Here is a 25127-nt window from a genome sequence, read left to right on the forward strand (position 1 = left end):
AATGCGATATAGCATCATATTTTCATGATGTGGAACTTATGAAGCTTTCAAAAATGATGGGTAGTTATGTTGATGGTGAAGCTTTGGTTATTTCTTTGACCAAATGAACATAATTTGGCTTCCATTCCAAGGGTTCTTTTTCTGTTATGCTTCTTGATTCCCACCTAATTTGCCGAAGGCGTTGCCATATTTGTGGGATTCAACCGCTACATTAAAACATACTTGTATTTAAGCTAGGAAAAAATAGTACTCGAGTGTTTTGGTATCACTTTGACATCTAACGGTTGTTGCTAGATTGATTGAAGATGAAGGTTTCTGCCAAACTCAAAAGACCACTTTAGATTGTTTAAGGCTCTATTTAATTTGATGGAGAATAGAGGAAACGATTGTTTTTTTGTTTTTGTTTTTGTTTTTTTTTTTAAAAAAAAAAAAAAAAAAAAAAAAAAAAAAAAAAAAAAAACTTGTAAAAGGAAATGTTCTACCATATCCTTAATAGAGCTCTTCTTGCACACTGTAAAATGGTCTTCCAAACCTCCAAAGTTTGCCGTTCGAATACTTCATGCTCGATTAAAACATACAATTATTGTTTATATGGATTATAAATTCCCATATTATTGCAGTGATACAAACAAGTGATAAATTTATGCCCAGCCAAACAATCTAAATGTGTTACGGAGTATTATTTATTGTCATATATCAGAACTTCAGAAGCAAATAAAGAACATGCGAAATTTTAAACAGATTATTATGTTTTCTCAACCCTACCATGATAACTTGGTATTACACCCCTATCCCAAAAGGTATTAATGTTATCCTTTTACATCAATTATGCATATTTGCCACCATAAATCTTAAACAATTGTACTAACATACTGGTTTACGATTTCAAAATCAAACAGCATCAATCAAATAAAAGAAACTAGTAAAACATCATTTTGCATGAAAGTGAAGCTTGAAAGCTTCTCTAAGCCAACTGATTGCCGTCATCATCTTGTACTTTAAAAAAAAAAGAGCCAACGAGTCTATTTCGCAAGATAACATACATAGCTCAAAGAGCACTTATGTAAAATCTTTGAGCAGTGTAGGATGATCATCCATAGTAATACCTCAAAAACAACAAAAAAGTTTATCATAGTAGTAGCAAGCAGCATGCCAACAACAAACTAACCTAAAGAGAAAACAGTCATAACCTCTCTAAACATATTATTATACATACAGATTAAGCATCATCATCGATAATGCGATCAATAAGATGTTCTTCCATCACCCTCGTTAATGATATCCTTGAAGGCGGCACCACTTGGGATCATAGGCAACACATGCTCTTGATGAGGTACAATCACATCCAGCAGGTATGGCCCCGGAGTATCCAACATCTTCTGCATTGCGGCCCTCAACTCGCTCACCTTGGTAACACGGGCAGCAGGAATATCACAGGCTTCAGCGAATTTGAGCATATCGGGGAAGATTTCAGACTCTTTAGAAGGGTTTCCAAGGTATGTATGCGCTCTATTGGCTTTGTAGAATCTGTCTTCCCATTGAACCACCATACCTAAATGTTGATTGTTTAAGAGCATTATCTTAACAGGCAGATTTTCCACCCTTATGGTAGCTAATTCTTGCACATTCATGATGAAACTCCCATCCCCATCAATATCGACAACCACTGACTCTGGACGAGCCACAGCTGCTCCAATGGCAGCTGGTAGCCCGAATCCCATGGCTCCTAAACCACCTGAGGTCAGCCACTGTCGAGGGTTTCGATACTTGTAATGCTGGGCAGCCCACATTTGATGTTGCCCAACACCAGTACTTATAACAGCATTACCATCAGTTAGCTCATCGAGCATCTGAATGGCGTATTGGGGAGGAATAGCCTCACCAAAGGTCTTAAAATTCAATGGAAACTTCTTCTTCTGCTCACCCAACTCCTCCCTCCAACTAGAGTAATCTAAATTCAACTTCCCTTTTCGAGACTCCAGAATCTTATTCATACCCTTCAACGCCAGCTTAACATCAGCACAAATCGACACATGAGGCTGCTTATTCTTCCCAATCTCAGCAGAATCAATATCAATGTGCACAATCTTAGCTCGACTAGCAAACGCCTCGAGCTTCCCTGTCACACGATCATCAAACCTAACCCCGAAAGCCAACAACAAATCCGCCTTATCAACAGCATAATTCGCGTACACAGTCCCGTGCATCCCCAACATATGAAGGGACAATTCATCATTACAAGGGTAAGCTCCTAACCCCATCAAAGTACTAGCCACCGGAATCCCTGTCAATTCGACGAACTTCCTCAATTCCTCAGCAGAATTCAAACACCCACCTCCCACATACAACACAGGCTTCTTAGCCTCACTCATCAACCTCACAATCTGCTCAAGAAGCCCTTCCTCATTCGCCGAAAACTTCGATTTTGGCAACCTAGAAACATACCCACCAAGCTTAATAGGCTGATCCCAATCAGGCACAACCAATTGTTGCTGAATATCTTTAGGAATATCAATCAAAACAGGTCCAGGCCTACCAGAATTAGCTAAATAAAACGCTTCCTTAACAACTCTAGGAATATCCTCAACATCTAAAACCAAATAATTATGCTTAGTGATAGAACGAGTAACCTCAACAATAGGAGTCTCCTGAAATGCATCAGTTCCAATCATTCGGCGAGGCACCTGACCAGTGATCGCAACCAAAGGGACAGAATCAAGCAGCGCATCAGCGAGACCCGATACAAGATTAGTGGCACCAGGACCAGAGGTTGCAATGCACACACCCACGCGCCCAGTAGCTCGAGCATACCCTTCCGCAGCGAAAATCCCACCTTGCTCGTGCCGGGGGAGGACGTTCCTGATCGAGGTAGAGCGCGTGAGAGCTTGATGGATCTCCATTGATGCACCACCAGGGTAAGCAAACACATTGGTAACACCTTCACGCTCCAAAGCTTCAACAAGAACATCACACCCTTTTCTGGGTTCATCAGGGGCAAATCGGGAAACGAAAGATTGGGGGTTTTCGTCAGTGAGAGGGGATGGAACAGCGGTTTGAGTAGCGGATGGAGGTTTGGGGTTAGCGGATTGAGAGGCGGAGATTTGGAGAGGGCGGCGGAGGAAGGAGGAAGGGGTTTTGGGGTTAGGGGTAAAAGGGAGGGTGTAAATGGTGGATTGGGGTTTAGGGGTTTTGGAAGAGAGGGTTGGGAAAGGGGAGAATGAAGGGTTTGAGGAAGTAGCCGCCATTGTTGAAGGCATTGAAGGTTGAAGAGAGAGAAATGGAAGAAGAAGAAGAGAAGGGGTGATGAATTGATGAGAGTGATCTGGTTTTGTTAATAGGGTTTATTTTTGTAACGAGTGGAGGCGCTTAACTTTTGTTTTCAGCCATGGAAATGTACTAAAGTAGCATTGTGAATTTGTTTTTTTTTTTTTTTTTTGAAAAAAAAAAAAATTATAAAGTAAGACTTTGGGGATAGAAATATTTTTGTCATGTGTTAAATATTTGATTCGAATCCATATTTATCTCATTTGAAAATCCAAGAAATTATTTGCAAAGCTATGCAAAATTTGGTTTATTTATTTTTAATATGCAAATACATAGCATATGGTTTGATTTATCATGAAAGTATCAAATATATTCCGTGTAATATTGTACAAAGTATATTTTAAATAATAATATTCTTGGTGGTTTATAGAGTTGTTTTCGTTTTCCTTAAACACGTTTGTTAATGTACATTTTAAATCAATAACTAGTGATTTTCCATGATGAACCTTCATATTTTATTTTTCTTAATTTTAATGTTTAAAAGGAAAATTTACTAACATGACATGATAAATGAGAATTTCCATGTTTAATTTAATATTTAGTGAGGAAAATTTTACAACATGACATGATAAATGAAAAAATCCATTAAGCTTTTTGAGGTGAGCTGTAATTTTACAACTATAAAAGTATAAACCGTTTACTTAGTTGAAATCAAATTAAGAAGAGATAGAAAAAATCCATTAAGCTTTTTGCCAAGCTCGGCTTCAATGGAAAGGAAGGAAAAGCTCATCTTCAAAGGAGGAAACAATGGAGGAGTCAAATACCTACCTTTTAGAGTTAGGGCTTGTTCACATTTACTTAATTTCAGTTCAGTTCAGCTCCAATCAGTTCATTTCAATTCAGTTCAGTTCAGTTCAGCTCCAATCAGTTCAGTTCAGTTCAGCTCTTAATTTTCCACTCTTATAAAAATATTCATTTCAGCTCAGTTCAGTTCAGTTCAGCTTCAATCAATTCAGTTCAGCTCCAATCAGTTCAGTTCAGCTTAGTTCAGTAAATGTGAACATGCCCTTACTCATACCCTTAATTTCTCTTTTTTTTTTTTCTTAAGGTTTTTGTTTGCAATTGTAGTGTATGTTTGAGAATATTGAGACTACCACCTTGCTAATGGTGGAAGTTAATGAGAGAGAATGCTTGTGAAGTGGAGTTAATGGAGGGTGGTGGTTGAAAAGGGTTTCTGTTTTGGATTCGTCCATTTGTTAAAGGGATAAGTGATTCTTCTCTTTCTCTCTCTTCTGTTTGATGGGAGAAGCTATACAAGGGAGTTAACGGACATTAAAAGCAAATAGTAAATGACAATTGTTGAAATCAGAGAAATATTTGCATATTATTCAACTCAAAATATTTACTAAAATTCCATTTGATAAACAAGAAATGTTATCATTGTTAGAACCCTAGGCTCCCTCCATGATAAATAATGATTTGCTTGATATTTAAAAGAAAAAAATTGGTCTTAATAATCCTACTTTAGACTGATGTTCTTTAAATAAACCAAAATTTGAGCTATGTTTTCTTTAACAATCACAGCCTAGTCGGTCAACAGAAAGTCAACAACCTATAATACTAGATTTCTTGCAACGTGTGAAGCTGTTAATCATAGTTCCTTTCACCAGAAAACTCAAATCCCACCCCAATCCCTCCCTTTCCCTGCTAGAAAAGCTAGCCCCCCACCCCGAAATCTCCTTGAAACTTCTACTCCCTCCGTTCCGTTTTGGTATTTACGTTTAGGATTATGCGCGGCTGGAGTTCCATCTTTTGAATCTCTTCGCCAGGGAAGCGCTCTTCGGGCTGAGGTCCAATTCATCTCGTAGATAAGCTGAAAAGATTCCTCAAGGAAGCTCTCTATCACCCTACTCATGAATGTCTTCTTACTTTGATTTGAAAATGTTGAGTTACTTGAGTCAAAACATCTGCTACGCTCGTTATAAATTGATAAAGTGAGTACATCCAATCATTTTTGTCATCATAATTCATCAGGAGATGGTAAAAGGGGCTATTACTAACAAAAAATAATGAAAAAGAAAAGGTTGAAGAGGAGAGAGGAAAGAGAAAGTAATACTGAACATTGAAATTAGCTCTTCTTCCCCTATAAAATCGGAAAAAGTACACTATCACATGCAAAATTGAGGACAACAGTACATGGGATATTAAAAAATAAAGCAAAGGTTAAAGTTGTCTAAATTTTATGTCTTAAAATAGAAAAATCCTTAATTTAAAGAATTAATAGGAGCACCTAAAATGAAATCGTAAAAAACAAATGGGAACGGAGTATAAAATAACTTTGATAAGATTTAATGAAGTAATCTTGACTATAAGGTCAATGATTAATTGATTACCGTTTTAATGCATGATATTTGATGAAAATAATTTCAAGCAAGCCTTATTATTATTATTATTATTATTTATTTTTTAAAATTTTTTTTTTTCTTTCTTTCTCAAGCAAGTTTTTAAATAAACCCAAGTTTGAAAAAAATTTCCTACTTAGCCCAGAGAAAAATAAAAATATTCCTAGCTAAGCCCAAAAGCTACCAAGACCCAATCTTAGATTAAAGGAATTGATTAACTAATAGCCCATCTTTATAAAAACCCTCTTACTGCTACTCCTATTCTACGCAGTACACTTCAACAAACAAAAAATAATAAAACAGAAGCGGCTCTCACACACGCACGACCAAGAAGCCCGACGGCCCTACCAGTCGCCCGTACTGCCGGGAAGCCACCTCGGTACCCTCTCCTCCTTCCTCCTTTAATTTGTTACTTCTTATTCCTTTATGTTTCAAATTAAGATTTAAAGTTTTTGTTTGTTTTTATTTATGTTATTGATTTCAATGATCTTAAGCATGTTTAAATCTTATAAAGCCAAGCGAAATTATCAAGATTATTAATTGTAACATATGGTTTAAATTTTCAGATTTTATTGTTTATAATATAGGATTTAAAGATAGGTTAAAATTTGTTTAAGGGTTTTGAATGTGTTAACGAACTAATCTTATTACTTGTTTTATGATTATGATATGTTGTAATTTTATTATTTGTGATTGAAATTAATTTCAGATCATAAATTTATGAGTTTTGGGCTTTAACCATGTTTTCATGTTTTTATGGTTTTATACTTACTAGGTAACTATGTTATTGCATAATAGAATGTGCCCATGCTAATACACGAGGTATAATTAAAGATAGGATTTTTAAAAAAATACATAATAGAATGTGCCCGTGCTAATACACGACGTACAATACACCATGTTTTCATATATGCGGATAACTTTCAATAAAACAAAAAATAGGAACAATAAAAACCATACAAAAAAAAAAAAAAAAAATAAACTCATTACCAATACAAAAGTAAGTCTTGATTCCCTTAAAAAAAGTTGTAAAACAAATGCAATTATGATATCATCATTTTTAATCTTGGGTTCATGTAGTATGAAAGTGAATGCATAAATCAAATGTTCACTACTCTTCTAAAAAGTAGTCTCCAAATTCCTGATCATAAATAACATATTTAGTCATTATGCATGCATGTGTGTATTTCCTTAATATATGAATAAAGAGTATAGTTACATTATTTGTCATGACTTTAATACTTGATATTAGACAACCAATAATCAACTCAGCATATTGGCCAAAGAGTATAACTATATAACAGACAATGTACTTGCAGTGACACCAATTTCACATTGATTCTAAATTGTATCAATATGATATAGTTAAGTGCAATGATGCGTAAAGTAGGTTAATTTTATTTTTTGAAAAATAAAAAAGTAAAAATACCTTGGCCTACTCAAGGAGGGTCACATTCCACACACATATCAGCTCTCTTTGAGTGTCAAACGCATGATTTATACCAAATATGTATTAAATATTAATGGATAACACTTTTGCTAGTACAATTTATTGAACCTAAAAATAACACACCAAATATTAAACACCTCATGTATAAAAATGAATAATGGTGGATATACATACATTATATAAAGCTAAAAACTGATTTAACTTGTTCCTTTTAACATTGAACACCATTTCCATTTGAGAGATATCATTGACTAATATTTGACTCCTGCTGATATGTTTGAACATATCCGCGTACCTATATGAGTTAGGTAAATACGTAAGTATGCGACATAAAATTACATTGTTGATTATAATGTTTTTAGGCTAACCATCCATGTAGATTATCAGTTTCATCAATATCAAGATTAATAAAGAGTCTATTACGTCCAACAGTAATAGAACATGTAGTTATTGGAAAACCAGTAAAATTATTCAAAGCAATGATAAAATGACACTATAGTCTTTCTATGTTTATCTACTTTAATTCAAAAAAATAATATTACTCTAATAGAAAACAATTGATACCATGGATGCACCCAACACATGATCAGAATAAGAAACGAACTTGATCATGAGCAAACCTTTCCCATAAAGTTAGCCTAGAGGTGATCAACATTGACCAGGCCCGCTAGCCCAACCCGAAAATAGGACGGGTTTGGACAAGCCTAAAAACGCAATTTTAGTTCAAAATAAATCTGAACCTGACCTGAAAAGCTCGAAAAGCCAGCTTTGGTCCGTTAAGCTCGCTACATTTTTGCGGGTTTGGGCACGAGAAATTATATTAAAGCCCGACTTGACCTGATTTTTAATCACCTCTAAGTTAGCCTCTTTGTTTTCATGCTGTAAATCAAAATGTCATTTGATAATAAAAAAAAAGCTGAACATTGGATAGTTTGTTATAATTATACTTCTTCCGTTTCTTTTTAGTTGACACGTTTTTTTAGTCACGTTTGTCAATGCACAAATCAAAACGTTAATATCTTTAGTTACTGATAAGTAAAAATTATAAAAAGTTGATATTTTGAAAATATATACTGTGACGAATCTAAAAAGACCCCACATGACTATATATATTTTTCATTACATATAAATCACAAAACATGGTCAAAGGAGAGTATGTGAATAGTGCTAAAGTCAAAACGTATCAATTAAAAAGAAACGGAGGTTGTATAAACATATTGTAAATTTTGTAATATACTACTTTGTGTTTCAGAGTAATGGAGTAACATCTCTCTTTTGATATCTCTTACCTAAGACTCTATATGGTTCAGACACATAAATAATCAACCCAGTAACATTTGTGTACATTTATCATCAAGAAAAAATGATATGACTATTAAAGCTCGAAAATAATTCTAAAAATCATATAAAATATTTGTATTAGGTACATTTTAATTACTGAAAGACACACACATACCAATGAGAGAAGAATTGCTCATGTGAAGGTACCGTGGAATGTGGCAAAATTCAATAAACCTAAAATTGTACCTTGGGATATCATCACAATCATCAAGAATTTCTGTTATCATGGTCTTGTTACGAAATTTCAACCTCATTTGGTTATTGGCATATTTGTAAGATGTATCCGAAGGCAATTCTAGCTAAGCAATTGAATAAACTTTTTCTTGTTTCAAGATCGTCTTTAAATTTATCAATATCTACATTAAATAATGTGACTTGAACTTCATCCCCTAGAAAGTGAGAAATTATACATACTTGTAAGTGTCTATATTCATGAATATCTTGAAAAAACAAAATAAGCACTAAGTAAAACTATAGTTCAAACCTTTGTGTCAATAAATACTATACTCCATGAATAATGGACATAATTTGCAATTCTAGCTTTAGCTTGTTCATTCACCACCCATAAGAAAGGCACTCTCATAATCACTTTCAACAGTTAGATAGGGTAATAAAACGACATGGTGTGTACATTGTGTCCATTTCTTGCATTTAAACATCATTAAAGTAGGCATAAAAAAAAATAAACATAATATATCATTATCGATCCTACCTTACACATGTTAAAAGGTCATATAAATAATATAGTTATTGAAAGAAATCTTCAACAAGATAAAAAAGGAGTATTAACATGACATAAAGAATTTTTTTTTTTTTTTTTTGAAAAAAGTATAGTTCTAAAATTGCATTAAAACACGCATTGCTAAGAATTACTAAATAAATATTAAAACAAAAGAAAATACATAGCTATTTTACACTGTTAAATACTTCCTTATAAACAATATTTTTTAGTCAAATTGTTAGAAACATTCTTCTTATTTTTTAGTAAGATTTTTAGCACGGAAGGAAATGTTACTCTTGACATTGCAACATATAATTGATCATGACTAAACACGAGTATTGGTAAAAAAATGCTAAATTTGCTCAACATTTGTCCTTGACTTTTATTTATTGTCATGATAAAGGCTAATTTTAATGGAAATTGCCTTCTTTTTTAAAGGAAAATTTATCTTCTTGTTATGTTAGAAGGTGTTAAATCAATTCGTGAAATCAATACTAATTTTCTAGCTCTTGACCTTTGATAACTTGTGTTTAAATCACCCTATGACCCAATTTTATGATTATAAGGCATGTTCCATTGCACAACCCTATTGATTGTTTCATATTTCACATCAATATTCCCGGGGCACCAACTTTCAACTCTAAGCAATGATTAGGAAGACTTGACAAATTTAATGAGTTTAAAATTCCACAGGCTCCATGTTATCAAGGAACCCATCATCTATTGTATGACCCAAATAAGTATGCGAGCTATAATATCAATGCTATCAAGAAACGATGAGGTAGATGAGTTAAATTTTTTTAAAATTTGATAATTTTAATAATGCTTTCAAGAAATGTGCAAAGATATTATAACTCGGATACTTTGGGTCATACAAGAGATGATGGGTTCCTTGATAACATGAAGCCTATGGAATTATTAAACTCATTAAATTTGTCAAGTCTTCCTAATCATTGCTTAGAGTTGAAAGTTGGTGCCCCGAGGATACTGATGCGAAATATGAATTAATCAATAGGATTGAATAATGGAACATGTCCTATAATCAAGAAGTTGGGTCATAGAGTTATTAAAGCAAGAGTAGTTATCACAGGTCCAAGAGGTAGAGAATTAGTATTGTTTCCACAAATTGATTTTAACACCTTCTAACAAGACAATAGATTTTCCTTTTAAAATAAAGAAAGACATGCAATTACCATTAAAATTAGCCTTTGCCATGACAATAAATGAAAGTCAAGGACAAACGTTGAGCAAAGTTGGTATTTTTGTCCCAAGACCCGTTTTTAGTCATGGTCAATTATATATTGCAATGTCAAGAGTTACATCTCCTTCCGGGCTAAAAAACTTACTACAAAATAAAAAGAATGTTTCTAACAAATTCACTAAAAATATTGTATATAAGGAAGAATTAAACAGTGTAAAATAGCTATGTATCTAGTTTTGTTAAAATATTTATTTGGTCATTCTTAGCAATGTTTGTTTTAGCGAAAAAAACAAGAAATTTCTTTTTCATGTTAATGTTCCCTTTTTATTTTATTAAAGGTTTCTATTATCATCTACACTATTCATATGACCTCTTTACATGTGCAAGGTAGGATCGGTAATGATATAGCATGTTTATAATTATTTTATGCCTACTTTAATGATCATATTTAACACAATTTACACACCATGTCGTTTTATTACCCTTTCTAAACGTTGAAAGAAAATATGAGAGTGCCTTTATTATGGGCATTGAATGAATAAGCTAGAGCTAAAAGTGCAAATTATGTCCATTATTCATGGAGTATGGTATTTACTGATGCAGAAGTTTGAACTTTAGTTTTACTTAGCCCTTATTTTGTTTTTTTAAAAAATTCAAAAATATAGACACTTATGTATAATTTCTCATTTTCTAGGGGATGAAGTTCAAGTCACATTATTTAATGTTGATATTGATAAATATAAAAACATCATGAAACAAAGAAAAATTTATTCGATTGCTCAGATAAAGGTTATGCCTCCGGATGCATCTTTCAAATATGCCAATAATCAAATGAGGTTGAAATTTGGTAACAAGACCATGATAACATATGTTCTTGATGATTGTGATGATATCCCAAGGTACAATTTAAGGTTTATTTAATTTTGCCACAATTAATAGTACCTTCACAGAACAATTCTGCTCTTATCGATATGTGTCTTTCAGTAATTAAAATGTACCTAATACATATACTTGATATGATTTTCTATCATTTTTTTTCTCGATGATAAATGTACATAAATGTTATTGGGTTGGTTATTTATGTGTCTAAACCATGTAGAGTCTTGAAACAAGGAAAAATTATTCGATTGTTCAGCTAAAGCTTATGCATCCGGATGCATCTTACAAATATGCCAATAACCAAATGAGGTTGAAATGTGATAACAAGACCATGATAACAAAAACCAGCCACGACCAACTTCTAAGCCACCTAGAGTTGCCTATATGGCCCAGCAGCAATATCTGGTTCAGTATCCAACATAACAAGCCCCTAACTATAGGCCTCTCATGATTCCTACGTAATTGGGGAACTTCTTTGCTACTATGTCTCTTCCAGTCTTCCACTGCACAAGACAATTCGTGGTACATGTACCCGGGTGTAACGTCTCATATGACAAATAATTTAGGTACTTTTCATGCCTCTGTCTAATTTGAGCACTAATATTTTTATTTTAGTTGGTAATAGTCATTGCATTCCAGTAACAGATATGGTCACACCGCTTTATTCACCCTGACCCCTCCCCCTTGCTCTATGTTATATCCTTTTGGTTTTTTTAGTGAATGACCTTCTTACAGGAAATCTAATAACGAGATGCAATAGTTTGGGGGAATTATATCCTGCCACTTCTACTACCACTCCATCTATATGTATTGCCACCTGATCTTTGCATCCTCACGTATGTGGTTGGGCATCCAGCTTTATGCTTTCTTAGGTCTAGAAATCTTATTTCTCGTAATTAGGAGCACAACTCCATTTTTGTGTTTCTTATTTATTGGGATAACATGTTCCTTTGCCATTAAATACTTATAATAGTAATATTCTACTGTTTTTGAGATAATACATGCTGATTTGTGGACATAATCTATTCGTAGTACGTACTCATGGTCATGTATATTACTTGGTGTTGGATGATTTTACCTATTTTGTTTGGACCATACAATTAAAATTCAAATCTTAAGCTTTTCAATCTTCCTTGAACTTTAGATTATACATGACAAGTCAATTAGAACGGTCAATCAAATCTTTTTAGTGTGACCATTGTAGATAATTTGATAATGACCCCTTAGAATTGTTTTTTTTTTTTGTCAAAAATGGTTTAATATTTCGCTTCTTTTGTCCACACATTTCTTCATAAAATGGGACCGAGCGCATAATGCACACCTTAAATAACAGCTCTCGCACTCTCTTTATTCATATGTCGATTTGTCCTTCCTATTGGGTAGATTCTCTTGAGACAGCAACATATCTTCTCAATATTTTGCCTAGCTACCAAAGCCCTTGGCGATAACAAACCTGCTTATGCTTTGTTTCACAAAGATACCATCTTAGTATCACCTTTAAGTGTATGAACCGGGTAACCAAAAGTCACGATCTGTAGGTCGAAACCCAGATCATGATTCTGGTCTTCTGGAACATGCTGGTTCAAATCCAGCCCGTGACAAGACCATGATCATATAGATGAGAAAATAGCCCTTTTAGGAGAGTGGTTGTCTATCCAACTTATTGTGGTTTAGCTGCTAAGAGCGGTGTCGGGTTTATGCATGAAAGTCTAGGGGGGACAACCAAAGTAGTTCGAAAGCCCTGGGTCCTTGGTGCAAATGCGGAATAAGCTGTCTTGGGGAAAGCCGCAAGCACCATGAGGTCCCAAAAGAGGTTCCTTGTCTCTAGGCTAAGAATAGCAACAGAGAAGGAGACATATTTAGTTCTACTATAGAGTGAACTGGTCACTTGACTGCGGATGTTGACTGTCTTGAAAGACTAGGTCATCGCCAATACTTCTCTTATTGGTTTTAACACTACTCTGCTATCAGAATAGGGCAATAGGTATTAAACCAAAACCCTAGCCTGAACTGCTAACGGCTTCTTCTCTTGTTATAGTAAGCTTTAGAAAAAAGTCTTATTTATGTTACACGTAGCAACTCTTCTTATTCAATCCTAACATCCGCTCTCAGGAACGACGAAGAGAGTGACTAAGCCAAAGCGCGAGACTTCACTTTATTCTATGCTAATAGAAAGTCTTCGGTACAACTCTTCTTTCCTTCGAAGACCCTTCTCTTACCGGTAAAGAAAAGGAGTTTTTCCCTAATATAAATTATATCTATCTCTTACTGTTTCTTCCATTATTCGTTGATAAAATCCTCAGGCTACTCAGCTTTATTAGTCTTCTACTGATTAAGGAATTTTTATCGATGCCTTTCTTACTAAGGTAAATCTCTATTTATATACTCCTTTTGGTTACAACGTTATCAAAGACTTGAGAAGTCCCGAGCCTCGCATCAAGCTAGAAAACTTCTGCTATCCTCAAAAAAGAAAACTCTTTTAGAGCCTTACCTTTGGAGATTTTCATGTATTCCTTAACTTAGATTACCGAGTTAACTACTTCAAGTATAGGTAGAAGTGCTACTCCCCTTTAAAGATTCTTAATGTTAGAAGAATGCCTCCGATGCCGGATCTCCCGTCTTTGTTTTCTTAATCTTCTGGCCACGACCCCAAATAAATTGGCCCCTTTTTCGGACCAGGCCAAATCGGCTAGCAAGTTAAGCCATTGATGATTACCTCAAAATGAATATATAGGGACTGATCTAGTGATTTTTGAATCCCACTATAAGTATGTCGTAACATCCCTCAATTGCATTTGCAATCCTTTATAGTGTTATGCTCACCAGAAATCTTACGATAGTTTCATTTTTTTTAATTAGTGAATATGCTTTCTTATGATCAATTCCTAACATTAGGGAAAAACTTTTTTTGAGCAAATTAGTCTTGCTTTATATTTGGTTATCTTATTTTTCAAATTTTGTTTTCTTACAAGTACTCAATTATATCGGATAGACTTTATATTTGGTTATCTTATTTTTCAAATTTTGTTTTCTTACAAGTACTCAATTATATCGGATAGATTTTACACATTTTGGTGTAGCTGATATTTGGCCAAGAACTACTTTTTCAAGTGACTATAATTCTACTTAACTTATCTCTTTATATTTCGGCCACACTCCAGCAATGATGTTCTTCCATTGTCCTTGGTTCTATATCATTTTCATTTGATGTTATTTCGATTGTAATGGAGTAGGCAAATAGCTCATTTAGACATGATAACCTATTTTCAAATCCATTATTTCTTAATGGAAACACATAATTTATCAAAATTTCATTGTTGTCGATATGTTTGTCACTCTATATACACCAAGATATGGATCTTTTTGGTGACAACAAAAATTTTCTTCCTTTGCTTTGCATTGATATATTTGACTAATTAGCATAATAATTAATTCAATTATTAACTTAAGTGGTTTTAGGTTTATTATGTCAAAGTTCAAAATATAAATTCATTGTTGTATTGACAATAACCCATCCAATGCGTGCATATAGTATTGAAACACTTCAACCTCGTATATTCCTTTAGATTTTTTTTTCTTCTAAAATAACAAAAAGATCGATCTAGAAATAAAATATAACATAAGAGCTACCTTGGTTATTTCCGAAAAATTGAAGCACACTTATGCAATATGTTACGAACGTGGTGGCAAATAAACTTCAACAAAATATAATTGACTTTTTGAGTTAGATTATTTGCTCTTATTGTATGTCACAAAGATTCAGGAATAACGTGTTGATTTCACAAAGATTCAGGAGGAACGTGTGACATGGCTTTTAGATAAAGTTTAGGGACTATAACTCTATAAATTAGCTTAATTATTAGCTAGATATGCTTACCACTTAATTAGCTTAATATAAGTAAAAATTGTTAGAGTATTATCCAAAAAATGGGATTGGTACACCAAATAATAAAAAATAAAAAATTTTAGAATGACCTCATTTATATCAGTATCTTTTATGAATCTCATACAAACTAAGTCAAAGGTTGATAAAACTTGAATTCATACTGGTATACAATTTTTGTGAGTTAATCACTGTCAATTAAGGGTTCGTTTAGTTGAATAATGTGGAAATTATATTCCAATGAAATTGAAACTTGAAGGAAATGCTAGATTGTGTTTGGTTAAGCATGAGCTTGAAGTGAAAATTACCGAGATAGTTCCTCCATTTTGTAGGGAGTGAAATTGTTTAGTTCCCAGGAATTTTGCTAACCAAGTTTAAGTAACACAAAAGAATATGGTTTAAGTTTTTGGTCAACCAAATGACACCTAAGAAGAAGAAGAATATTTAGAGTGGGATTTATTTTTTAATTTTTAATTTTTAATTTATATGTATATACTGTAATTTGTATTGAAAATAATATAGAATTGTCATTTTGTTAACCCCTTTTCTCCAATAGTCAACTATTAACCCTTAGATATAACTAACAGTTAGCTAGCTTCTTCTTTTTTGTTTATCCTATACATTGATTGAACTACTGGCCTTGTTTCAAAACCATAGAAGAACAACCATTGCAATCTTAAAATCTTGCCGCCCTCATCAAATTCATTCTTTTGTCTTTATGTGGCGAAAACAGCCCAGTCTTGCTACATATACAAGCATATGCTAGAAGTTCATACTTCAAAATCAATCATATTTTGTAAACAAATTTAAGCTAACCAAGCTGCCAGATTTCTTTGTTATGTAAGATTAGAGAAAAAATCAGCAGACTGCGAAAATATTTCATAAATTTAGTCATGTTAGAAGGACAGTTGCAAGTGCTAAACGCGCTTGATGTGGCCAAAACACAATGGTATCATTTCAAAGCCATTGCGATTGCGGGTATGGGCTTCTTCACAGATGCATACGACTTGTTCTGCATCTCTATGGTGGCAAGACTGCTAGGACGTTTGTACTACACTGCACCTGGCGCGGAGAAGCCAGGGATCTTGCCTATCAATGTCTCAGCTGCTGTGAATGGTGTCGCGCTTTGTGGCACCTTACTTGGACAGCTTTTCTTCGGTTGGCTTGGAGATCATATGGGAAGAAAGAAGGTCTATGGTATCACCTTAATATTGATGATCTTTTCTTCGTTTGCTTCAGGGCTTTCATTTGGGAAAACTCCTAAAGGGGTAATGACTAGTCTTTGTTTTTTTCGATTCTGGCTTGGGTTTGGTGTTGGAGGAGAATACCCTCTTTCGGCCACTATCATGTCTGAGTACGCTAACAAGAAGACTCGTGGGACATTCATTGCCGCGGTCTTTGCAATGCAAGGCATGGGGATTTTAGCTGGTGGGATTGTGGCCTTATTAGTTTCAGCAGCCTTTGAAAACAAGTTTAAACCTCCCCCTTTTAATGTTGACCCTATAGCCTCTATCCCGCCTGAATCAGACTTTATTTGGCGAATTGTCTTGATGTTCGGAGCCATTCCTGCTATCTTTACGTACTATTGGCGTATGCAGATGCCTGAGACAGCTAGGTACACCGCCCTTGTGGCTAAGAACTCGAGACAGGCTGCTGAGGATATGTCAAAAATCCTCAACATTCATTTGGATGCAGAGGAAGCGAAGGTTGATAAACTACTCAGAAGTGAGAATCACCAGTTTGGGCTATTCTCACGTGAGTTTGCTAGCCGGTATGGTATTCGCCTCCTAGGAACCACCAGTACATGGTTCTTACTCGACATTGCATTTTACAGCCAAAATCTCTTTCAAAAAGATATTTACTGGTCTGTAGGATGGATCCCGCCCACAGATGAGATGAGTGCTATAAGGGAAGTTTACCAAATAGCCCGACTTTCAACCTTGATCGCTCTTTCTGGGACTGTCCCTGGGTACTGGTTCACTGTCGCCTTCATAGATGTAAGTGGACGATGGTGGATCCAAATGATGGGATTCTTTTTCATGACAGTTTTCATGTTTGCCATTGCCTTTCCCTACGATCATTGGAACAACAAAGATCACCGTATTGGTTTCTTAATCTTATACGGTCTAACATTTTTCTTTGCCAACTTTGGTCCGAATGCAACCACCTTTGTTATACCAGCCGAGATATTCCCAGCTAGGCTAAGGTCCACTTGCCATGGTATATCAGCCGCATCAGGAAAGGCCGGGGCTATAATCGGAGCCTTTGGATTCTTGTACGCCTCACAAGAGAAAGACCCGGACAAGAGAATCCATAATTATCCAGCTGGTATAGGGAAAAAGAAGTCCCTCATTATTCTTGGTGTCATCAACTTTTTTGGTATGTTATGCACTTTCTTAGTGCCTGAACCAATGGGTAAATCTCTTGAAGAACTTACTGGAGATGTTGAAATTGATGACGCTGAATATGAATGCAAAGTTGTTGCTTGATTATTACTTGTAATTAAAATACTAAGTGTACTATTATACACGGTACATCTTAGTATGATTTTGTTGTTTGTATTGTGTATCAGCCTCCTTTTGATATTATAATAAGGTATTTGGGAGAATCAAAATACCTTTATTTAATTCCCTTGTTTATACACAATTGTTAAATATATGTGGGCTAAATTATTAGCTATATTTTTATTTAATGAATTGTTACTGATAATATTGCTGTGAATTCTACTCGTAGCATATAACTATGCAAAGTGTAAAATTATAGCTATGATTTAAGGTATTTTTTTTAAAAAAAAATTGTTTAATGTATGTTTCAGTATAATTGAAACAAAAATGTTCAATGCAGTAAAAATAAGTTGTTTGATGTACTGTAAAATTAGCGAAGTTAATAAAAATAGCGAGACACCCAAAGTGTGTCAAATTGTCAATGATTATGAAGCATGTAAAAGAGAGAACTGTGTCATTACCCTAAAACGAGGAAAGTAAAATTCAAAGAAAACAACATTTTCTCCTTAAATCAAGCATGCTAAGTGTACAATTTCAATATGAAATTAGTAGGAAGCTCATCTTGTGATTTTGAGATTACAATTTCAAAACCTATCATCTACTGTACATATGCTTAGGAGTAGAGAATTTCATATCCATCACCCTCTACTTTCACTCAAGCAATAGCATGTATAGCCAAACTGGCTAACATGTGAGAGGCACGATAAGATAATATATTATAAAAATACATAAATATTCTCTGTTTGAGTGCCAAAATGGATTCCCTTTTTAATCCTTGTTTATCAATTGGGCCACCATGCCCAATATGCTCAAGTCATGTCTAAGTGTAAGCAAATCAGTCTAAGGATATAAGTTAAGTCCATATTAAGAGTCCATGTGCTTAGGGCTTGACACGGGTCCAAGGGGTTCCCGTTGTTTATTACCCATGGGTATAAAACTATAAATAGTTCAATTCTACAATAATCAAGTATCCATAATCAGCCTCAAGAAATATTCTCTTGCATGGCATTTAATACTCTCTCTTTTTATCAAAGGATTGACTTGGGCAATGAAGGGGCGTTCCTCCAACAACCCCAGAGGCCAATTATTGTGTTCAGATGTGCAAGTTACCCTTGGCCCAGAATCTTTGGACCGAGCACCGTCTTCAGCACATTGGACTAAGGATCATCTTTGGCCCACATTGTTTATAACGAAATATTCTCTAATGGATATAAAAGATAGGATTATACACTGATTACTAGTTGTATACTTTACAAGGATCATCTTCGGTTTCTGGCCAGATGATTAATTTACAAAAATCTTTTGTCCGGTTTAGTTCCAACACTCCTGATGATTTTCGAGACTATTTGTCTGCTAGTCTCAAAATGAAATCAAAACCTTCTATTAGTGAGTATTTGGGTCTCACGGTGGACTTGGGTCGTGCGAAGTGCAAAGAATTTCAGTTTTTTGTTGACAAGGTGGTTTGTCGGCTCTCTTCCTTTGCCTCTCTCCACTTATCGGCGGCTGCAAAGTTGGTAATCATCAACTCTATTTTGGTTGCTTCTTTTAACCATGTTCTTTCTGTGTTCCTGCTACTATTTTTGTGATCGGATAGATTCTCTTCTATCTCGGTTTTGGTGGAAGTCTAACAAAGATTTCAGGGGTTTGTCCTTGGCTCCCTCTTCGGCGTTGCATCTCCCTAAAGGATTAGGGGGGTTGGGTATTCGCCATCTTCGATCCTTTAATCTAGCTTTGCTGGCTAAGAAAGCTTGGCATCTATGGTCCAATCCTTAGTTACTGGCTTCTCGGGTCCTTAAAGCTAAGTACCTTGCCTTACTTTCTTCTAAAGCTTCGATTACTTGTCCTCGCCCTTCTTGGGGTTGTCGTGGTTTGGTAGAGGGAGGTTTAGCTTTATCCCAAGGTTTGGCTTGGAAGGTAGGCCAGGGGGATAATGTTAGTATTTTACAGGATTGTAGGGTGCCTGACATCAGGATTGAGTTCAAGGATTGTATTCCTGAAGAAGATCGTCCTCTGCTGGTATCTGACTTACTACTTCCCGATTCTGGTATTTGGAATACGTCCCTTTGATTAGGCATCTTTTTCCCACTTCTGTTGCTTCGGCGATTCTTGGTTTAGAACGCCCAATACAGAAGATTGATGATTTTGTGTACTGGAAATATACTCGGGATGGGTCGTTCTCGACCAAATCTGCTTATACAACCCTCATGTCTCAGCCATTTTCCCTTCAGAGTACTTCTACTGATTCTTCATGGTGGAAACGTTTATGGGGTATGTCTATTCTTCTAAAGTGGAAATTGCTAGCTTGGAAGGTCTTACATAATCCTCTTCCGACAACAGAGGTTCTTGCTCTTAAGGGCATTCCGATTGATACCACATGTGTGTTTTGTCATGTCTCTTCGGAGTCCGTGGGACATCTATTTTGGGATTGTCCTTTCTCTAGTAGTTTATGGAATTCCATGGACTGGGGGTCGCTCCCTAAGCCTGATACTTCTTTTCCTTTTTCTACTTGGTTCTCTGGCATTATTTCCAGCTTTGCGAAGGCTAAGCATTGGCTTGCTTTGGATCGTTTTTTTTGGGATTTGCTGGGCCATTTGGCTTACTAGGAATAATGTTCGGTTTCGATCGGCGGTTTATTCCCCTCATTTTGTCTTGGATCTTGCTTGGGAATGGACCACTAGAAGTGGTAAGGCTTGTGAGATTTCTAGCTGTTCTACTAGTATTCCCTCGGGTTTTCTGCTCCCTCTGAGAGACTGGTGTTACGAGGTGATCCTAACATGTTATGTGAAGTTTCTATGCTCTTTGATGGTGCCTGGGATCGACAGAATCATAATGCAGGTGCGGGTTGGTGTTTCTTGGATCCCTCTTTTTCCCATTGCATTGGGGGTGGAGCTCGGGCCTGTATGGCTAGTTCTGCTCTTCATTTTGAGCTGCAGGCTTGTCTTTTCGGTCTTAAGCATGCTCGACATCGGGGTTTCTCGAGCATTTACCTGTTCACAGACTGCATGTCTATTCCTCAGTTGATCCAGGATTTTAGAACTGCTGAGATTTCGGTGATGTGGACAATTCAGGAAATCCGGGATGCATGTTATCTCCTCCTTCTCAACGTGTCATGTTCAGAAGGTTTCTAGGACATCGGTTGCTGAGGCTCACTCTCTTGCTGGTGCAGCTAGGCGTAGAATTTTACTTCATTTCACTTTTTAATTTTTTGTTAGTTCTCTTTGTCAAAAAAAAAAAAAAAAAATAATAATAATAATAATGAACCTTTCATATAATAATAATAGTAAAAGGAAACTAAAAAACCAACAATGTTTAGAAAGCTAGACAATAATCCATAGGATTTTCACCATACATGAGCTCACAATACACAAGCACATAAACAATAATGTAACAACATTGATTATACTAGTACACCCTAGTTTACATAGAGTACTGTCATGATTCACGCATGCCTTCGATTTATTTGAAATGGACACTACAAAGTACAAGTATATATTTTTCGTTCATGCAAACTCAAATTTCTTTGCTACCAGGCAAAGTCCATCTTTCTTATGTGTAACCAAACCAGGGAGCGCATTGTTATCAATTTCTTCCTTATTTAAATCAGCAGGCAATTCCCAATCAAAAGAGTATAACAAATTGGCAAGTGCAAGTTCAATGTTTGCTAGTCCAAAAGCGTTACCAGGGCACGTTCTTCTTCCACCCCCAAATGGAATCATTGCCATAGTCTCGCTCCCTATCCAATCAATTGAACTCTCCAAAAACCTCTCAGGCATAAATTTTTCCGGGTCTGTCCAATGCTTTGGGTCTCTTCCAATAGCCCATGCATTTATAAGTACAATAGTTTTGGGTAAAATATCGTATCCTTTTATGTTGCTTTTTCGAAGTGTTTCACGTGGAAGCAATAATGGAACGGGTGGATGCAACCTAAATGATTCCTTCATCACTGCCTTAAAATATTTGAGGTATGGGATATCGTCCATTGTTATAAAACCCTTATTTAGTACCGCGCTCCTTAACTCTTCCTGTACTCTTTTCATTGCAACCGGGTTCTTTATAAGCACTGTTAGTGTCCAAATAACCCCAGCCGTTGTGGTATTTACTCCTCCGGAAAAGAGGTTCTGCAACAAGAAAAAAAAAAACATAGAAAAGTTGGTATTACGTAAAATAGAGTGGATAACAATACAAAGTTGAATTTTTAAGAGCAAATTGCCTAAGTTGATATTATTAAAATTAATTTTTTTTTGGACTCCTTATTTGATTCATAGATTATAAAAAACATCTATAATTTACTAACACGTACTATGTACTCAATTAACAATGAGAATGTTGCAAATATATTGACTATCTTTGTATCAAAGTTTGATTCAAAATCCCGTTGCTAGGGTTAGTTGAGGATTTTTACTTTTTTTTTTTTTTTGAAAGCTTGAGGATTTTTACTTTATATTAGGCCTAGGAAAGTTTCCTCGTAAAATCCCTTAGAAGTATTTCTCTACTTGTATTAAGTGCTTTTCAATTCTGCAAAGTGACTACAAGCTCCATGTTACAATTCAACCAACTCTTGTAGTATTCCATCTATTTATAATTTATTATACACAACTTTGAAAGGAGTGAACAGAAAAATTAAAGTTTGGCACAGAGGGCATAGAACAACTACCTAATAAATAGAGCAAAGAAATGCAAATTAAAATCATATTTACCTAAACATGGCGTCCCTATATTAGTATATTGTAGAACAAGAAAGAAATTTCGTGAGAGTGATTGGATAACTTAGTTGGTTAAAGATTCTCTTCACCTGCCCTTGTGGCTCTCTAAACAACAACAATAACAACAAAAATAACAATTACTTACCAGTAAAATGGCCTTAACATGATCCATCGTGAACTTAAATGGAAAGGAAGAATCGTCCATGAGGCCAAGCAACACATCAGCCATATCTTTTCGCTCAGATTTAAGCTTAAATGTGTGGAGATGGTCGTCAATGATTTTTTCAAATATTGAATCTAACTCCTCAAAGATCTTCTCAAGCTTTGAGTATTGTCCCGTGATCTTATCAATCAAACCACCAACACAGGAATAATCACTAAAGAAGAATGCTGTGAACATGTATTCAATATCATAAAAAAGGCTATAGTATCTGCTTCCTAATAATTTCTCATCATCGTACCTGTATAACACATAATGAAATGTAAGGTTACACAAAATTTGATTCTCAATAATAATAATCCTGTATTTTGCTTGTTTTTACTTGGGGATATAATAATTTCATACTACAATAATAACTCTACATTGTTTGGAGATGTAACACACTTTGGAGCATTATTTTAAAGAATTCATAAAAAGTACTTGTAGTTTTTTAATTATTACTGTATGTACGAACTATTGTACACAAGCTATTGATTGACTTAAATAGATACGGAGGCAGCACTTTATTATTATGTCCAAGTAACTAATGGCCAGGGTTGAATAGCAAAACATCAACGGCTAATATTCAAAGAATAACAATTGCTACACATTATTTTTAGTCATTGAAAAATCTTCTATATATTCTTTAGATTTGTGTTTTTTACAAGTAGTTCCATAATGTAATGATACTCTTTTCGTTCCTTATTATTGGTTATGTTTTAATTTTTAGCCCTATTTATAAGTTAGAGAAAATTTTCCACTTTATTCTCAATATATAAGACATAAAATAGTCATGTGGAGTCTTATTTACTCCGTCTCAACAATCAACAAATATTTATTAATATTGAATTGTTATAATTTTTGCAAGAATGTAGTAAAAGATATTAATGGTCAAATAAGTACATTATTGGCAAACATGCAAAGTCTAAACATAACAAATAAAAGGAATGGAGAGAGAATTAATGGTCAAAATTACATCTCAGTAAATATATGTGTTAAAGTGATGCATTTAAAAAAGAGGGTGTACATGAATATCGAAAGAGTGCAATAGTACGTACCTCTCGCCAAAAGTCATCTTGCCAGCATTAGAGATAGCAAATTTGAGAACCAAGTTGCTCAAATTGACAATTTTAGAAGCAGAAGAAAGAGATGAAACCTTTTGAATCAGCCATGAAACTTCTTCCCGTCGAATCGGAGCAAAAGACTCAACACTCTTTGAGCTTAGAAGATTAACAACAACTATCTTCTTTATTTCTCTCAAATAGTCACTATATGGGCTAAAAGCTATGTCTAACCCATTGTAACTTAACCTTTTTCTTCCGGTCGTTTGCAATCTAGTACAGAAGTTTTGATCTTGTGTTTGCAAGACCTCTTTCGCCAACTCGGATGATTGAATCACAACCATGGATTTACCCATCAACCGGAGCCTGAAGATTGAACCATAGGTCTTGCCTAACTCGGTAAAATAGAGATGAGTGTTTAAGGGATCATACTGGAAGAGGTTTCCAACCAAGGGAAGTCCTCTTGGTCCAGGAGGAAGATGTACATGATTTTTCCTTAATTTTTGAATTAGAAATAGGAGAAAAATGACCGAAAAAAATGCTAAGAGTAGAAGTTGCATTTTTTCTTAGGTTTACTTATTGTTGTCTTAGCTAGCTTAGGGTTTTTTTTTTCCCTTGTGTTTGCCTAGGTTATTGTTGATGCCTACACCATGCAACTAAGCAATAGTACTATTTATAGTGAATTATGAAGAATTAAATATAAAGTGTGATGTACTCATTAGCTTAATTTAATGTGGTAAACTGGTAATGATTATGTAATAAGCATTGCGTATGAAGTATTACGTCTCCTTCAGTAATATTAAATTAAAATGATTCCCTTATCGCAACTTTTTTTTGTAGTTTTATATAAATAAATAAGTTTGTAGGTTTCAGTTGATTCAACTCACATGTGAAGCTTGGAAAATACTTTTCCCAATTTAGATGAAACACTTTGTTAATACCACTAATAATCACACTACACATTGTTTATTTTTTATGCTTAGGTGGGCTCGTATTAGAATTAATTATCTCAAATTGTTCGTTTCAAATATCAAATTCTTATTACATTTACATATTGATAATGAAAGTTTTATCGGTTAAAGATAATGATTGATAAGCTTAAAAACTAAAAAGTTTTGTATAAATAAAAACAAGCAAATATATATTATTATGGTAATACAAACTATAGGTTAATGTTTCCTATGTCTATCGATGTTACGTTGTTATTGTGTACTCGTTAAATAAATACAAATTATTTGTGAAGGAGAATAGTTGAACATAGTTATCACTAGTCCCTCCTTCGAACCAATCAAAATGTAAGCCGTCCTCACTTTCAGTCTCTATTTTTCTCTAAGGGCCTGTTTTCTTACGTTGAAATTCAGTTCAGTTCAGTTCAGTTCAGCTGATTTTAGTCAATGAGAACAGGCCCTAAATTCATATCAACTCAATTAAATATTGTTCATTTTCAAAAGTCGAGTATATGATCAAATCAAATGCATTCGTCATCATAAAAATGATTTAATCAAATGCAATTTGAAAT

General features: G+C 34.7%; 1 protein-coding gene and 2 pseudogenes across 1 annotated transcript; 1 reads left to right on the forward strand and 2 right to left on the reverse strand.

Moving 5' to 3' along the window:
• Positions 1 to 1082: 1082 nt before the first annotated feature.
• On the reverse strand, positions 1083 to 3323 carry LOC145596577 (acetolactate synthase 1, chloroplastic-like). The gene has a single exon (XM_081652763.1). It carries the CDS (start codon positions 3255 to 3257, stop codon positions 1245 to 1247), a length of 2013 nt encoding a protein of 670 aa, XP_081508889.1. The 5' UTR covers positions 3258 to 3323; the 3' UTR covers positions 1083 to 1244.
• A 12367-nt stretch (positions 3324 to 15690) lies between these two features.
• On the forward strand, positions 15691 to 17630 carry LOC145598184 (putative inorganic phosphate transporter 1-3 pseudogene; annotated as a pseudogene).
• Positions 17631 to 21145: 3515 nt separating this feature from the next.
• Positions 21146 to 23952, reverse strand: LOC145596992 (6,7,8-trihydroxycoumarin synthase pseudogene; annotated as a pseudogene).
• Between the last annotated feature and the right edge of the window lie 1175 nt (positions 23953 to 25127).

This window comes from Chenopodium album, chromosome 20, assembly GCF_948465745.1.
Source record: "Chenopodium album chromosome 20, dcCheAlbu1.1, whole genome shotgun sequence".
NCBI lineage: Eukaryota > Viridiplantae > Streptophyta > Magnoliopsida > Caryophyllales > Amaranthaceae > Chenopodium > Chenopodium album.

Excerpts from the sequence above, each read along its gene's own strand:
- LOC145596577 (XM_081652763.1), bottom strand. The coding sequence starts at position 3,257 with ATGCCTTCAACAATGGCGGCTACTTCCTCAAACCCTTCATTCTCCCCT.